The 18,703-nt window shown below is 41.0% G+C and overlaps 1 protein-coding gene across 2 annotated transcripts in view; it reads right to left on the reverse strand.

Moving 5' to 3' along the window:
* The window catches only part of FREM1 (FRAS1 related extracellular matrix 1), a 136,031-nt gene that overhangs the window by 78,036 nt on the left and 39,292 nt on the right, over positions 1-18,703 (reverse strand). For both annotated transcript variants that reach the window (XM_042964262.1, XM_042964258.1), the window contains exons 13-17: positions 15,742-15,950; positions 12,707-12,800; positions 9,323-9,575; positions 3,914-4,108; positions 2,629-2,814 (exon numbers count right to left, since the gene is read on the reverse strand). In XM_042964262.1, the coding sequence (XP_042820196.1) occupies positions 2,629-2,814; positions 3,914-4,108; positions 9,323-9,575; positions 12,707-12,800; positions 15,742-15,950 (937 nt within the window). The remainder of the gene's footprint in view (positions 1-2,628; positions 2,815-3,913; positions 4,109-9,322; positions 9,576-12,706; positions 12,801-15,741; positions 15,951-18,703) is intronic.

Raw genomic sequence — 18,703 nt, forward strand, 5'->3', positions numbered from 1 at the left:
GGTATCAGTTGTAATATCTCTTCTTTCATTTCAAATTTTGAGTCCTCTCTTTTTCAGGGCAAGTCTAGGTAAAGATTTGCCAATTTTGTTTATCTTTTTAAAAGACCATATCCTAGTTTCATTAATGTATTGTTTCTAGTGTTTTTCTGGTCTCGATTTCATTTATTTCTACTATCTCCTTCTATCTCCTTCTTTGCTATCTCCTTCTTTTTGCTAATTGGGCTTCTTTTTTTTTTTTAATTTTTTTTTTAATATTTATTTATTTTTGAGACAGAGAGACAGAGCATGAACGGGGGAGGGGCAGAGAGAGAGGGAGACACAGAATCGGAAGCAGGCTCCAGGCTCTGGGCCATCAGCCCAGAGCCTGACTCGGGGCTCGAACTCACGGACCGCGAGATCGTGACCTGAGCCGAAGTCGGACGCTCAACCGACTGAGCCACCCAGGCGCCCCTTGCTAATTGGGCTTCTTTTGTTCTTGTTTTTCTAGTTCCATGAGTTATAAAGTTATGTTGTTTATTTGAGATAATGTTTTAATGTAGGCCCTATCACTATAAATTTTCTTCTTTGCACTGCTTTCGCTGCATCTCATATATTCTGGTATGTTGTGTTTCCATTGTTGTTTGTTTCAAGATTTTTTTAATTTCTTTTTCTTCCAGTTGTATTGAAAATAATTGACATACATCACTGTATAAATTTAAGGTGTAGAGCACGATGGTTTGATTTACATATATTGTGAAATGATTACCTCAATAGGTTCAGCTAACATTCATCTCTTCATATAGATACAGTTTTAACAGAAAGAAAGAAAAAGGGGCACCTGGCTGGCTCAGTTGGTAGAGTATGAGACTCTTGATCTTGGGGTTGTAAGTTCGAGCCCCACTTGGGGTGTAGAGATTACTTAAAAATAAAATCCTTAAAAAAGAGAGAGAAAAGAAAGGAAAAAAATATTCCTTGTGATGAGAAATCCTAGGATTTTTTACTTTTACTTTTTCTGAAGGTTATTTATGTATTTATTTTGAGACAGACAGAAAGAGCACAAATGGGGGAGGGGCAGAGAGAGAGGGAGGGAGAGAGAGAAAAAAAAATCCCAAGCAGGTTCAATCAGTGCTCAGAGCCCGTCATGGGGCTTGAGCTCACAAAACCGTAAGATCACAAGCTGAGTTGCAATCAGGAGTCAGATGTGTAACTGACCGAGCCACACAGACACCCCAGGATTTTTTTTAAAATTTCATCCTTGAACCATTGGTTGTTCGGGAGTGTCTTAATTTACACTTATTTGTGAATTTTCTAGTTTTCCTCCTGTTACTGATTTAAATTTCATACCATTGTGGTCAGAAAAGATACTTGGTATGACTTCAGTCTTTCAAAGTTGTCTAAGAGTTGTGACACATCGGGTGATAGAATATACTGTGTATGTCTACTGGGTTCATTTGCTCTAATGTACAGTTTAAGTCCACTGTGTCCTTGTTGATTTTTCATCCAGGTGATCTATCCATTGTTGAAAGTGGGGGACTTCAGTACCCAAGTATTCTTATTGTATTGTCATTACTTCCTTCAGATCTGTTAGTATTTGCTCAGTATATTTAGGTGCTCCAACGTTGTATGCATATAAATTTATAATTGTTCTATTCTCCTGATGAATTTACCCTATTATCATTTTACAGTGACCTTCTTTGTCTCTTGCTACAATTTGGATTTAAAGTCTATTTTATCTGTTGTAAGTACCCCTGCTGTCTTTTGGTTTCCATTTGCATGGGATATCTTTGTTCATCCCTTCATTTTGAGCCTATATGTGTCCTTGAAGCTGAACTTAGCCTCTTGCAAGCGGCATGTATTGGGTCTTATTTTTTTTCTATCCATTCAGCCACTCTATTGATGTTTTTGTTTTCGTTGTTCTTGTCTGAAATACAAGAGCTATTTAAATATCTGAGATACGGGGCGCCTGGGTGGCTCGGTCGGTTAAGCGTCCGACTTCGGCTCAGGTCATGATCTCATGGTCCGTGGGTTCGAGCCCCGCGTCGGGCTCTGTGCTGACAGCTCAGAGCCTGGAGCCTGTTTCAGATTCTGTGTCTCCCTCTCTCTGTGACCCTCCCCCGTTCATGCTCTGTCTCTCTCTGTCTCCAAAATAAATAAACGTTAAAAAAAATATATTTAAATATCTGAGATACATTCCGTTTTCAAAATTAAAGTCCTCACCTTCAACATCTCAGGCTCACTCTCTCTCTCTGTTACACCCATGATACGTGTCCTGATCTTTTCTGCCATTGTCTTTTAAAAGTGCTAAAAGGTTAGGAGAATGAGACCTGTGAGCTCCACCAGATTTATGATATCACAGTATTCTGGGTTGCTATGAAGGTCTTTTAAAACATTCCTTCTTCAGTATTTATTCTTATAGTTTTCCTATGTGACATTTCCACTTACTTTGAAGTAAACTCCCATACATAAGGAAATTCAAAACAGAAAATTAAGATAAAAACAATAATTTTCAAAAATATCAGCTATAATAATAATTCCTTGAACGTATACAGTGCTCTGAACAATGTTGAAGTCCTTACGCAGTCGTTAAGCATGATTTGGCGAGTCAGATACATAGACATAGGCAAGTGACTGCACGAAGCCATGACTTACCTATGCTTATGCCCATATTGCTTTTTTCAAAACCTGCAGAAGGAAGAGTGTTTTCAAGGTAGCCGAACTGGGGAAGAGAAACCAAAACAACTTCCAAGTCATCCACTGCAGTGTCGGGGTCAGTGGCGGACAAATGGTTAATGGTAATGGCTGCTGAGAAACCCTCATCTACAACGAACATGGTACCTGCATACAAATAATAACACAATTATGACTTAGTGTGAAATCCCCTAATCAGAATAGTGAAGACAAAAGGGAGTGATTGTAATTCCAATTCAGAGAAGCCTCCCATGTGCAAATACGCTTCCATGGGAGATGTTCATTTCCTCTGGCATAATTTCTCCTTACAGTGAAAATATTCAGGGGTAATGGGTGGAATTTAATTTGACTTATGGAATTATATTTTTTTTCTTGTACAAGCAAGCCAGACAATAATGGAAAGACAGCAGAAATACTAAATGCTCTAGTACAGCCCTTTAGTCATTCTCAAGGAACTCTGATTTCCCTTGTGTGTCTATAGAAGTGACAAATGAAAATAAGAATTGCCAAACTGTTTTAATGATAAGCCACTAAATGTAGTTTATGTACTCTTCAAGATCAGTTGGTACCTCTGTTTGTCAGAGCGTTAATTGCCTGCAAGCTATTATGAATTACTCATAACGAACATTTTTTCCATGCCTTGGTGCTTAATTATTCTGCAGGGATAAAGCTTCCTTTCCAGAACATTGCTTGGGAGATAGTTTGCAAATTACAATAACATCCATACATATGCTCGTATTTTTTTTCTAAGCAACAGAACATATACATAATGTCTATGAAGCGATGACTTTCTAAAAAGCAAATAAGGTTAAATGTATATAAATGGTCTCCCTGGTATTTTCATTCTGTTCTAATAGAAATTATTATGGAGAAAATAAATTACTCTCTCTCCAGCAGACAAATGATATTTCCCCATGTGAAATAAAGCCAGAATATTTGAGGATTCCAATGTTGTCCTGATCCCATAACACACACACACACACACACACACACACACACACTCTCACTCACAAACATACTTGCACTCTCTCTCCACACAGAATTACCTAAATTTTGAAACAAATAAATTCCTTTGCCCTGCAATCTTTTATACGCTTTGAGTTTTCCACAGATTTGCATTGAGGCAATTATCATAGGCAATTCTGTAGTTTATTTTAACTATAATTCAAGTGCATAGTATTTCACTAAACCACAGTTATGACACTAGGTGAGATGTTAGAACTTTAATAGAAGAAAACATTGTCACCTATTGCAATTGAAGGTGATTGGTTGTCCACTGGGTGTACTGTGATGTTGAGGTCATACACTGGAAAGGACTCATGAACAGGAACAGATGGATGAGGCCCATTGTAGCAACAGCCATTCACATAAGGACCAGCTTCTCCATCCGAAACCACCAATGTAATGGTATCATAACAAGGCACCAGGCCAATCTCACCACCTGGAAAACACACCGTCGCTGAAACCTGACTTTGTAAAAAACACAGAATACTAAGATGAAATCGACCTACACCTCTTCCACAAGCATAGAATGGCAAAGAAAGGAGTTTATGTGGCTACAATATAAAACCCAATTTTATCACTAGGAAATTAAATAGTCGTGAAAATAATGAAAAAATGCTTGCCCATCTGTTGCCTCTAGTGAAATCTCTGCCAGCCCTCTATCACCATATGGAGGGGCAAAAAGGGGCTCACAAGGGTCTGACCGTTCACAAAGGAACATGGGAGAGGCACAAAGCTTGACTAGGGAAGGTTTCATTCTTCCTTCATAAGTGTTTAGCGATAGGACCCACCTCAGGGAGAGTAGAAGGCACCCCCGTCCTTCCAAGTGCATTGTCTTCCCATTTACATTAACTACCTTAAGTGAACACACATCACCCACACCGCAGTTATGAGAAACAGAAGCTGGGAAGGCGAAATAGAAAGATAATCCACATTTTTGTCGTTTTAGTATTTTCCCCATTATATAATAGCCAAGGTATTAACAAAATAGCAACGTGACATGGCATAGAAATGGCATTTATTTTTGTTTCCCTTTTACTCTTTAGGGCTTATGCTCATGGGATTTAAAATGGCCCCAACGTGGGGCACCTGGGTGTCTCAGTTGATTAAGCATCTGACTCTGGATTTTGGCTCAGGTCATGATCTCATGGTCATGGGCACTGGGCGTGGAGCCTGCTTAAGAGTCTCTCTTTCCCTCTCCTTCTGCCCCTCCCCTGCTCACGTGTGTGCATGCTCTCTCTCTCTCAATAAAAAATTAATAAAAATTGAAAGGTGAACAAAATGGCCCCCAACGTAAGCAGTGGGAGAAAGAAGGAAAAAAACGTCAGGATTTGATAGTTTATCAGTAAACCAGCCAATGTGCTCTTGGGTTACTAACTAACAGCACGAAGATAGAAGCACTCACTATCCAGGGGACAGAAAAGTTCTGCAGAAGTGCTTTTGGTAATTCTCATGCTTCACACTGAAAGTGCCATGAGGGACGCAAACGTTGGAAGTTTTAATGAGACCGGCACACAAAAGATCAGGGACGTCGTCTATTTTCACAAGACACATTGGTCAAATTTACACAATACTGTGCTTGGCATTATTCTACCTGATTAAAATAATGAAAGGAAAATCAAGAGATGATATTATTGAGCCACCAAATGATTAAAGGATGAGACAGCTAGGCTTAGAAGAAAAAACAGAGTTGAAGTTGAGAGAATTAGAATTAAATAATCAGCTTTAACTTTAGAAGCGGCAAAAATTAAGATGCCTCTCATATATTCATATTTATAAAAACATAAATGGGCATAAAGCTTATTTATTCTTCATTCACTTGATAAATATATATTTAGTGGCTCGTATCTGATAATTAGTAGGCTGGGTGCTCCAGCAGAGAATCAGGCAGACATTTGGAAAATGTCAGGCAGTTCAAAAGAATGTCAAATGTCAAAAGACCTTTTATGGGTCAGGCACTGACACAATCTAATGGTAGAGGAAGAAATGTAGTTGGGTTAGACTATCATTGATGTGTATATGTATTAAGAGGAACCATATGAAATCGCCACTATTAAGTCCAATTAAATGGAAAATTCACGTATCTCAGCCTGAATATGTATGGGGAGCTGAGAGACAAGAAGATGAAAGTATTGGCTGACAGTAGCATGGGGGCAAGGCACACATGGCAAGGAAAGTCAGGGAAGTTTTTCCAGATGGCTCTGCTGGCTTTATACCACGCATTAAATGATAATTACTTTACCAGGCAGATGAGGCAAAGAATTGAGATGGGGGAATGAGAACCTGCAGGAAGAGAAGTGGAAAAAATCATTCTAGGAAGAGTAGAAAGCTTAAAAAAAAAAAAAAAAGGAAACATGGTACCTTCCATAACTGTAATTTCGATATAGTGGAAGCTTAGGTACATTTACAGAAAAGCTAAAAAAGCAGGCTGAGAATCGAGGCACAAAAAAGGCTACAACATGGATGGACAAGTCTCTACCTTGAATGGAGTACAGTCTAAGGACAGGATGTATACTTCAAACTGTTAACTGTGGCATTATTCAAAAAAACATTTTAAGTCCGTTTATTCATTTTGAGAAAGAGAGAAATATGCACAAGTGAGGGAGAGGCAGAGAGAAGGAGAGACAGAATCCCAAGAAGGCTCTCTACCACCAGCACAGAACCCCATGCGGGGCTTGAACTCACAAACCATGACCTGAGCAGAGATCAAGAGCCGGATGCTTAACTGACTGCACCACCCAGGCAGCCCTAAAAAAATTTTTTTAAAGACTTCATGTTTGATGTTGGGAGAATAGTAAATTAATCATGTAATTTTACATCATAAGATATTCAATTACTAAGACTTGCATTTACAATAACTTTATAACATTTAATAAATATTTTAATAAACATGTTAGCTGATAAGCTCAATGAAAAATGTAATTGATAAAACTACACACACATGATTGCAACTATGTTAAAAATTATGATTGGAAAAAAGAAAACAAAGTACTGAAATGTTAACAGTGATCATCTCTGAGAGGTAAAGAGCAGATTTTTCAAAACTTCTTTATGCTTTTCCATACTTTCCAAGTTTTTTGAAATGAGCATGTAGTATTATTTTTATACTCATGGAGAGCAAATAATATTGATGACAAGATTATCTTCAGGTGGCCTTTATAATCAACATATAGAGGCAAGCACAGAACACAGAAATTTCAGGTCCTGTAGCCTTTCCCACGCAGTGCTAAATTACTACCAATTGAATAATTGGCTGAACATTACAAAGAAACATCATTCAAATAATCAACCATCTTTTGAATTGGCAGTATTTCTCCTAATTTAGTAACATAACCCCAATACAACAACAAAAACATCTATCTTTAGTAATGTGCCTAGTGTCCTAGCAGGTCTCATGAAAAAAAAATTAGTTCACAGTCCCTTACGTGGCCATCATACCAGAAGAGATTTATAAATACGTAAACTGTTGTTCAGCACTTAGAGCAAGGCACTGACAGAGAAGACAGATTCATAGCACCTCTCATTTATGTATGCATGAGCCTGCCATAAATGTTAAAATTACATGAAACTCAATAGATGTTGGGTTTTGGCCCCTTTTCTGCCCATCTATATGAGATCTATTGGGGAAATCAAAATGAAGCTGTGGACTCTTGAGAGAGAGACATCGAACATGTGAACTATGTTCCCCAGGACAAGGATATGGCCAGTGAAACCCTTCCCAAGACTAAACACACTTAAGAAGATAAGGAGAGGAGTGCCCAAGTAGCTCAGTCTGTTAAGCACCTGACTCTGGTTCAGGTCATGATCTCATGGTTTGTGGGTTTGAGCCCTGGGTCGGGCTCCGTGCTGACAGCTCAGAGCCTGGAACTTGCTTTGGATTCTGTGTCTCCCTCTCTCTCTGCCTTTCCCCTGCTTGTACTCTGTCTCTCTCTCTCTCTTGCTCTCTCAAAGATAAATGAACATTAAAAAAAGAAGAAGATAAGGAGATACCATTTTTTAAAAAGATGTCTGGGGGCTCCTGGATGGCGAAGCATCTGATTTTGGCTCATGTCATGATTTCATGGTTCAGGAGTTCGAGCCCCTCATCAGACTCTGTGCTGGCAACTCAGAGCCTGGAGCCTGCTTCGGATTCTGTCTCCCTCTCTCTCTGCCTCTGCCCTGCTCACGCCCTCTCTCTCTCTCCCCAGAATAAATAAAACATTAAAATTTTTTAAAAAATATTATTTCACAATATTCCCCCACTTCCAAATTAATCCTTACCTATCTCAATCCCCCCACCCCAAGTTCCCACTCCCACGCGTTGCTTGTATTCCCCATGTTCTTTCAAATAAGAGAATGATCTGAATCCTGATACCTCTTACTCCCTCCACCACTCACCTGGCCTTATCTACCCATCATGCTTCCCCATGGAATCCACAGATGAGAGGGGCGTATGGATGAGTACACATGAAATTGTAGCAGAGTGCGATAAAAGGTAACCAGAGGAAATATGCAGTATTATTACTGAGGAGGTGCCCTCAACCCAGAGATCAGAAGACATGTTAGGGGCAACGACTAATGAGGTACCGATATGTGACACTATCATCTTTGCACGTGAGTGGGTCTGTCTATCTATTTAAATCAAAAGTCCTTCACAGCTGAGTCTGGATTTTACTCCTTTGTAGCCCAAAATGCCTAGCACCATGCCTTGCAGATAGCAGCCACTGAATTCCTAGTTTCTCCATTTGAACATTGTACATGAGGAACAAATGCTACCTGGGTAACAATATAATGTGATGCCGGAAATGAAAGCACGAGGCTAATAAACAAGCGTTTATCGCATCGCTAATTTGGGTCCATCACTCTGTAGTGCTGTGGGTGTCACACAAGGCGTAAGAAATCACCTTGGCTTTTCAGGAACTCAAAAGGCAGACAAGTTACTTCTTAGGAGCTAGCTGGTGATCGAGTAAACTTTTAAAATTAACAATATAATTTTCTTAGGGAGCTTCCTTCAGGCATTTCTGTTATGATTTATGGGTCCCAAAGATGTGATGGTCAAATAAAATCTTCTACAGATGGACCGAAGAGGGACATTGTAGGCTACAATGTAGCCTTTGGGCTACAAAGGAGCTGAGGACACCCTGCGGACAACCCCAGGGTGAATTGAAGGTCTGTTGGAAGCATCAAGAACAAAGCAGCAATAATACAGGCTTCTCCTCCACTCTTTGAAATTGATCATATAACTGAGATCAGAAATCCTTCTAAATATGGTGACTCTACTTTAAAAAAAAAAGGGATACGAGCTGCTCTTACTGCTGCTTCTTTTTAAATTTCTTTTTTAACATTTATTCATTTTTGAGAGACAGAGCATGAGCAGGGAAAGGGCAGAGAGAGGGAGACCCAGAATCCCAAGCAGGCTCCAGGCTCCGAGCTGTCAGCACAGAGTCCAACACGGGGCTAGAACTCACGAACTGTGAGATCACGACCTGACCCGAAGTCGGACGCTCAACCGACTGAGCCACCCAGGCGCACCTGCTTCTGCTGCTGCTTCTTTTTTAATGAGAGCAAGCACGGAGACTATAAGGCTATCAGAGCCCCTGGCAAGGAGTGGCATTAAGACTCCGTTCAGTTGTTGCATCCCCCCAGTCACACTGGTCACCGTGCGGTCACTCACCCGTGTGTTTGTATGTCACAGCCCCCGAGATGACATCTCCCTGAGAGAACTGATCCACTGCGACTCCAGCTTTCCTCACCAGCCCGTGCTGAGGTGCTCGGGCGATCACAAACATCAGTCTCGAGTCATCACCGTCCACATCAGTAGCAGAAATGTGTTCAGAGGTGATGACCACCTCTTCGCCTTCTGAGCAATGCATCATGGGGATGAGGTCAGCCTTGAGGAGTGGTGGCTCATCATTTACAGGGAATACCTAGGGGGAAACAACGCACGTTTTCAAGAAAAAGGCGGCAATGACAAATTGCCCAGCCGGCAAACCATAGCTCACAGTCGGAATGACAGGCATTTTCGATCTTTCAGACACACGAAACAATAGCCATGGAATTTGGCCAAGCAGCCTGTGTCTTTTCCCCATATGAACCATCTTGCAAGAAATGGCCAACATGGGAGACATTTTAGGTAGGAATGGAAGAGTATGGTTATGGTTTGGGACTCAAAGCTCTCATTTGTCTCCAGACAGACAAAATATAAATGTAATACACAGCAGTCTTCACTAAAGTCCCTATCCTCTTTTGTTAAATTCACACATATTCTAGAGGAAATTTGGTCCTCGTGGTCTGATGCATTTACACTTACCACATCAAAGTTATTTATATTTCAAATTATGTGGCGATTACAAAGCTTTCCTCCACCAACAACTCCCTGCCACCCAGGAAGTTTCCCTAAACTTACAATAAGCAGCAGCTGCATTTCGAACATTTTGAGTTAACTCTGAAACTCCATAACCATTAAATCAATCCCAGGATTCAACTAGACAAAACGTTTTTCCCTCGTCATCGTGAACAACAACCTCCAAGTCGAAAGGAAAGAAGAACAATGTGGGATCGCTCTGGCTCTCTGAATCTAACAGGATGATGCAGACACTCGAAAAGGCAAGCCTTTTAAATCAGAACGAAGGACACCCTGCCTCAAAGTTCACAGTCACAACTTGGTGTGTGCAGTGCACATTTAGTTATCAAGTCCAGCCTGTCGATGCTTGTCAAAGCCACATTTCCTCCTCCCCTTCTTTCCACCAGGGTGATCTTTTTTAAACGTGGCTTTCATCACTCTGGTTTCTCTTCGGATTGTAAATCTCTCTCCTTTTAAAATGTGGCTTTCAGGGCTCCCGGGTGGCCCAGTCCGTTAAGCGTCCAGCTCTTGGTTTTGGCTCAGATCATGATCTCGTGGTTTGTGGGTTCGAGCCCCGCGTCGGGCTCTGCGCTGACAGTGCAGAGCCTGCCTCGGATTCTCTCTCTCTCCCTCTCTCTTCTCTCCTGCTCGTGCTCTCTCTTTCTCTCAAAATAAATAAACAATAAATAAATAAATTAAAATGTGGTTTTCATCAGGTCCCCTTATAGGGACCTTCAATGGCTTCCTAGCACTGCTCCTAGGATGCCTTAGGCCTCGTTTCATGCACGAGGGTGCCTTTGCTCCCATAGCTGGTCTTTGCATCATCTCTGCATGCTCTCTCTGCCCCATGACTTGGTAGGCTCTGCCCCAGTGCTTTGCTTGGCTACCCTGTCCTTCAGGATGCATGTGGATTCGTCAGGGAAAACTTCTTGAACAACTCAGATTCACTGAAAGACTTCCACCATTTACTCTCTTTCAGCATCCCATTTATTTGTAGAATACATCCAGTTTTTAACTAATTAATTATTTCTGTGATAATCGTTAATGTCTGCCTTCATCCCCTGCCTATAAACTCTAACAGTCCAGAGACATTCTTTGCCATGTTCATCATCATACCCCAAGCATCTAGCATAGGAACTGGCATGTAGAAGGTACTTGGGTTTTTTTTAATGTTTATTTATTTTTGAGAGAGAGACAGACAGAGCGTGAGTGGGAGAGGGGCAGAGAGAGAGGGAGACACAGAATCCAAAGCAGGCTCCAGGCTCCGAGCTGTTAGCCCAGAGCCGGATGCGGGGCTCAAACTCATGAGCCGTGAGATCATGACCTGAGCCGAAGCTTATCAGGAAACAACATCTTTGTTCAAGTTCTCTGAGTGGATTCATTAAAGACCTTTTTTATTATTGTTCTTGACTCGATCTGATGAATGTCACCAATATATCCATGATGACCACCTGACAAAATACAAAATAGCCCCGGCTTTCAAATGGATAATAAAGCCCAAAGGCAACAGAATTTAAAACATTCTTCCTGGACAGAAAATAATCACCCATAATTGTCCAAAAATGACCTGTACTTCTGATTGGCTTCCACAAGCCATGGGCTTTTGTCCAAAACGTAGCAATAAAACAGACTATTTACACAGTCACATGAATGATTTGGGGCAAGTCATGGAAACTTCTTGAACCTAAGTTTCCTTGCCTATAAAATGGAGATAATTCCCTCTCTGTCTACTTCTTTAAAATACTGGAGGGGCGCCTGGGTGGCTCAGTCGGTTAAGCGTCCGACTTCAGCTCAGGTCACGATCTCGCGGTCTGTGAGTTCGAGCCCCGCGTCGGGCTCTGGGCTGATGGCTCAGAGCCTGGAGCCTGCTTCCGATTCTGTGACTCCCTCTCTCTCTGCCCCTCCCCGTTCATGCTCTGTCTCTCTCTGTCTCAAAAATAAATAAAACCTTAAAAAAAATTAAAATACTGGATGGATGTAATCATTCTTAATTACTAACTGTAAAAATAGCTGACAAACACATTGTTACCACTAATAATAATTTCATATCACAAAGATCTGACAAAATTCAAACAGAAATAGAATTTGGTAGATAAAAGTAATGAAGAACGTAATCCTTTCTCTAGACCTTCCTTTGTCGCTAACTATAAATTCCTATAAATCGTATGGGTTTTGCTGTGGACTTAAGTGGTCCATCAACAGAGAAATTCAGGGGTTCCCATTAACCTTTATGCGCAGATTTTTCATAATTTGTCAAAAGGGGAAAAATAATTATTTCAAACAGATCTGAGAAAGGAGTATATAGTACAGGAATTCACAAAGAGGCACCACACACATGAAGACATGATTTCTTCCATTCGAGAAGGAAAAGGCCAGTGACACTAGCCTAACCTGGATAGGTGCTATATAAATATTTCTGAGTGTTAAAGCTCAAAAATGTTAGAATCAAGTTATACACAGAATGAATTGGTTTTTAAATTAAGTATCTGGATTTGAGGTCAGAACGGTTCAATCTTTAAACGGATTGGAAAGAGAAAGCAGTATGCCCATCTCACCAATATAACTTTGCTGTCTCTTGCCTATTACCTTCAGACTTTAGCTGGTATCCCCTTGCTCTGGAGTCCACATGTTTTAAGTTCTATCAGGAACTCTTCAGAGGCTTCCAAACTGGATGTTTTATTCCCATATGAACCAGGGAGGAAACTTTCTACCCACCTCAACACGTAGAACAAAGTCTGCTGAATTCGTGCCATCTGTGACCTCCAAGAATATATCATCCTGAAGTATCTCAGATCCATCATGTCGATACCTGTGGGGATGATATTTGCCACTAGCCCCTCAAGGCCACCATGACAGTAGGAGACGCCTGACACAAGAGCTCGTCCATGGCTTTTGCCACACAGTCAATAAATAACAAAAAACAAAGCATAATCATGAAGTCACATACTCAACTACTCAAGGGTCCCTGAATGCAAAAGTTGCATATATGTGGTATATGCATTCATCATTTGCCCCCAAATCAAAACGCAGCCCTCCAAGTTGCCACCATGGCAATGGGAACCATCTGGTGTAGTTCTGCTTACTTACCTGAAACAAGGCTGGAGCCATGGCCATTACTGAGACAGCAGTAGACAGGTAAAAGCGGGACACTGTGTGAATTTTGATGATCCCTTTCCTCCCCTATTCTTTCTGCCTGTGCTTTTGATCTGTTCAGCTCTTCTCTAAAACTCTGATCTATGAATTACTTATTGCCTCTCTCCTGCCATTTACCCTTTTCTACTTAATAGCTCTCTTCCATTTAACCTATAAAGATTTTCGAATCTCTCTAGACTTAAAAATATTTTTAGGGGTCTAGACGTGGCCCTACTTTTCTTTAATTCTCAGTCAAGTTTTGTAACAGAATCGTCTAATTCAAGACTTTCCATTTACTCTGCAGCCATTGTAGTGACACCGCAAGTATCTATTACTTACTTATTACCACAAGTTCTAAACAGCTATCGAATTGAGCCACATTTTTAGCTTTCCAATGATTTGTTCAAGATAGGAAACAAGTTTTAGGAAATGAAATTAAAAGTTGCATAAAATAGTAAATCGAACATTTATAACATTTACATATGAAAAAAAAATCCCAGGACTAAAAGATATTTAACTCAGGACTAGTCTCACCCATACACTGGCGAGGGGCTCAGATTGGGGATTCTATTCTAATGGTGAAGAAGGTCCACCTCCCGCCCTCGGTATCCCTTCCACACCCTGTCTCCTACGCTCCCTGATAATTTCAACAAAAATAGATATGTGAAAACGTACTAATCTTATCTTATCATGCTGAAACCCAGGGCCAGGTAGATCTAGGAGCGCACATCCAAAGGCATGGCGGTGGAGTCAAACAAAACTTCTTTCAAAATCAGACTCCTCCATATACTAGCTGAGTGACCTCAACCTCTTTCTGCCTTAGTTTCTTCAACTATAATATGAGAATACAGCCATCTACCTTATCAGGCTTTATTGCTGTGAAGATTAAGTAGGAAAAAAACATAATTGCCAAGTCTATAGAAGAGCCCTTGAATTACATGTGCTGCAAATATTAGTACTTTTTTTCCTATCCATCACGCATTCCCTAGTAAGAATCACCTAAACAGAGGTCTTGTTCTAACATTTAGCTAAGAACTGAGATGTCTAAAAAAGGGAAATTTCAATGAGGATAAGAGTGAGTAGTGGAAAGAGGTAGATATTGGAGGCTGTGAATACACAATTTAACTAAACTAAACTTCAGATAAAAGTTGATCTTCCTTTGCACAAATCCTAGTTCCTAGCAACTTCCAAGTGTGAAATTATGCATTTGATGCCTAATACCCTCTAAAAGGTCAAAATTCCCATTTACAACTTGAACTTATAAGTGATAAGTCAACTCGTATGTCAGTCTACCTGACCCTTGCTTTTCAGTGTCTTGCATTATTTTACAAAGAAGGCATTTTTACCAAACTTTGTAGGAAAGTTTCTTACAAAACTACATTAGGTAGAAAAAATGAAAGACCTCAAGGGGCAAGGAACTGCTGTAGGACCGTAAGGAATGAACCACTCTAATTTATCCAAAGGACACAAAAATGCTGGTTCAAAGGGGCACATGCACCCCAATGTTTACAGCAGCGCTATTGACAATAGCCAAAGTATGGAAAGAGCCCAAATATCCACTGACTGATGAATGGATAAAGACGTGTACAATGGAATATTACTTGGCAATCAAAAAGAATGAAATCTTGCCAATTGCAACTACGTGGATGGAACTAGAGTGTATCATGCTAAGTGAAATAAGTCAGTCAGAGAAAGGCAAATATCACACGATTTCACTAACATGTGGAATTTAAGCAACAAAACAGACAAACATAGGGAAAGGGAAGCAAAAATCAGATAAGAACAGAGAGAGAGAGAGACAAACCGTAAGAGACTCTTAAATACAGAGAACAAACTGAGGGTTGTTGGCAGGGTGTTGGGTGGGGGGGATGGGCTACATGGGTGATGAACATTAAGGAGGGCACCTGTTGGGATGAACACTGGGTGTTATATGTAAGTGATGAATCACTAAATTCTACTCCTGGAACCATTATTACATTGTATGTTAACTAACTTGGATTTAAATAAAAAATAAATAAATTCAAAACAAGAAAGAAAGAAAGAAAGAAAGAAAGAAAGAAAGAAAGAAAGAAAGAAAGACACAAGCTGCTCTATCCCTAACTGTCAGAGACCCAAGGACCACTCCATGCCCTGCCTCCCTGGTGTATCCCACATATTTGACTGCAATGAAATAAAAATTTACACTAAAGATACTGATCAACAGAATTCTATCCCAGAGTTTCCAGTCTTATGAAACTGACACTCCTTAAAGCCAAGTTCAACTATGTAGTTTGGCCATATAGATTATTTCAGTCTATACTCATCCAGTTTGGCTATCACCTCTTGTGATATGTACCGTTGCAGCAAATTTAATATTCATGGTAACTAATTTCTGTGTCTCAAATATCCATAAAGTCATTCCCACCGGTACAGCAAGCCAGATGGAAAGAAAATGTCTGGAGGGAAATTAAAATTTGTCATTTCTCGTTTTCAACTGACCCTTGAAAGTATTCACTGGCATGCTGGTACCCCACCCCCCACAAAAAATTAGAAAACTTCTTCCTCTTACTCTGCCTCACAACGGATCCAGATGAAGGCCAAAGCATGTAAAGAAAAAAAAATCCAGGAAATGTTCTAACCTAACTTTTAAGGCATGGAGTTCTCCCCAAGAAAATGTGCCTCCTGGGTTTAGAGGAAATCCATCCAACTCCACCCTTCCATGCTGAGGCAGTCTCTGTAGGGAGAGGTAGATGTTGTCCAGTTGGGTATCCACATCAGAAACCAGAATGTTCTCTGTGCTGATGACGCAGTGACCTCCCTCCGCCACTCTCAGGGGGTTGGTAAATACCTAAAACGAAGGAAGAAAACATTCGAAGCCTTGTTCCATGAGATAGCCCTGAAGACAGAGCTCATTAAATAAATAGAAAACTTCCAGTACCACCTTCACAGGTCGATTAATTTTTTCAAGAATGTGGTAGGGCCGGGGGCAGGGGCAGGGGTGCCTGGGTGGCTCAGTCCATTGAGAATCCGACTTCAGCTCAGGTCTTGATCTCGCGATCTCTGGGTTCCAGCCCCTGTCAGGCTCTGTGCTGACAGCTGGAGCTTGCTTAGGATTCTGTGTCCCCCCACCCCCGCCCCTCCCCCACTAACGCTCTGTCTCTGTCTTTCAAAAAATGAATAAACATTAAAAAAATTAAAAAAAAAGAATGCGGTAAAGGGGACAAGGTCATAGCTAAACATACTGGATGAAAACTATTTTTTACCAATTTTTTCCAATTCTAAGCACTGATATAGACAAAGAAGCAAGGCAGATTCATAAACCTGAAACTGTCTACATTTCATTTACCTCGGTCCCTAAAGAGTGGAAGCAGCAATCAAATTGGTTACTGTTGGTGGTACTAAATGGAGAAAATAATAATATACATCACCAAATCCACACCCACCATTGCTGGATCTATCTATCTATCTATATCTATATATCTATATCTATATCTATATCTATATCTATATCTATATCCATATCTATCTATATCCATATCTATCTATATATATCTATATCGATATATATCTATATATCCCATGCTTCTTTTTTTTTTTTAATTAAAACGATGATTTTAATGGGAACCAGAGGTATGGTTACAATTACATAGTCCGACACAAAAAACCCATGAGTGATCAGGAGTTGGAAGGTTACAAAATAATGAGGGTAACACTGGGTACAAGAAGAAAAGCTGTTGCAGAACCTCAGGAGCCACGCTAATACGGCCTCTCCCTGCGATCCTGTCTGTGCTCACCCCTGGAGTCCATCTTGCCAGGGCCAAAGCCACCTCTGTCCCCACCACCCCGGCCCCCTCGGAAGCCCCCATGGTCCCCACCTGGGACTCGGTAGCTGCCCCGATCATAGCCTCCTCTGCCACCATGACGATTGTCTCCATAGTTACCCCCCATATGAGCAGTATATATATATATACATATATACATACATATACACACACACACACACACACACACACACACACATGTATATATATATACACATACACATATATACACCTTTATCTAGAAAATGAACAACAATTCTATCAAATTCCCCTAGAGAAAAGAATTCGTCTCCTTTTCACCCTAAAAACTCTTAAAGACTTCGGAAATTGGTTAGAGTTTTTAAGTGTCAGTGGTAACAAGTATTTTAGAGACAGAAGTAGAGCAGGAAATTGAAGATTAGAAATTGAAGATTCCACAAGAAATATATTTGTACTAACATTAGACAAATAATTAAGCCAGAAAGATAACTTTTGATGATAGAAAAAGCTACTGTTCAATTCACAACTCACTCAAAAGCAAAAAGCAAGTTAGGGGCACCTGGGTGGCTCAGTCAGTTAAGTGTCTGACTTTGGCTCAGGTCATGATCTCACAGTTTGTGAGTTCAAGCCCCGTGTCAGACTCTGTGCTGTCAGCTCAGAGCCTAGAGCCTGTTTCGGGTTCTGCGTCTTCCTCTCTCTCTGCCACTCCCATGCTTGTTCTCTGTTTCTCTCTCAAGAATAAATAAACATTAATTTTTTTTTTTTTAAGTAAAAAGCAAGTTAGAAAGGCTTGGGGGGCGCCTGGGTGGCTCAGTCGGTTAGGCGTCCGACTTCAGCTCAGGTCAAGATCTCGCGGTCCGTGAGTTCGAGCCCCGCGTCGGGCTCTGGGCTGACGGCTCAGAGCCTGGAGCCTGTTTCCAATTCTGTGTCTCCCTCTCTCTCTGCCCCTCCCTTGTTCATGCTCTGTCTCTCTCTGTCTCAAAAATAAATAAATGTTAAAAAAAATTTAAAAAAAAAAAAGAAGAAAGAAAGGCTTGGGATGTTTTATTACCTCATTGGTACTTGGCAAGAAGTGTTCTATGATCAAATAAGTCTCAAAAACAGTCAAGGTCAATCTTCACCTTGGAGATTTATAAGGCACATAAGCATATTCAATGTTCTGAGATCCCGCAGTAGGAAAATAGGTGAACCTTGTTTAACCCATCATTCTCCCAAATTTACATTATTCATGGAGGTAAAAGCAAGCAGATAGAGTTGGGGCACCAAGTCAAGGGCTCTGACGGTCCACTGCAGAAGGTCTGAGCTGAGTGCCCCACCCATGTGAGGATACAGTGTTCTCCAAGGAAACAGCCACTCTCTTCAGAGCAGCTGCTGCTCTCTGAAAGGAGAATGTTGCTGAAGAAAAAGTTGGTAAAGGGAGCAGTGGGGGCTGGGGGGATGGGCAGAGGAAACGGAAGTGAGCAAGAAGTCACGGCCTCCACTCGGCCTCCACTCGGAGCCCTGCTCTATCCCTATGCCCAGCAGGCACAGCTGTCCCAAGGCAGCCCCCTGGATCCTGGAAGTTAGAGACCAACCATCCTGAGATAGCTGCCTCCTATTCTTCAATACACTACCGCCGCCAGGAAAGGAAAACGTCCAACAAGAGACTTTTCTCCCTGCAACCACTCACCCCCATCCTTCCCACATGCCATACTTCCATGTGGTCGAAACTATGTTTTTACTGTTTGTAGGAGAAAGAAATAAAGGGAGTTCTTATTAAAAGAGGAATATTGGGGCACCTGAGTGGCTCAGTCAGTTAAGT

This window comes from Panthera tigris, chromosome D4 (genome assembly GCF_018350195.1).
Source record: "Panthera tigris isolate Pti1 chromosome D4, P.tigris_Pti1_mat1.1, whole genome shotgun sequence".
In the NCBI taxonomy this organism is placed as follows: Eukaryota; Metazoa; Chordata; class Mammalia; order Carnivora; family Felidae; genus Panthera; species Panthera tigris.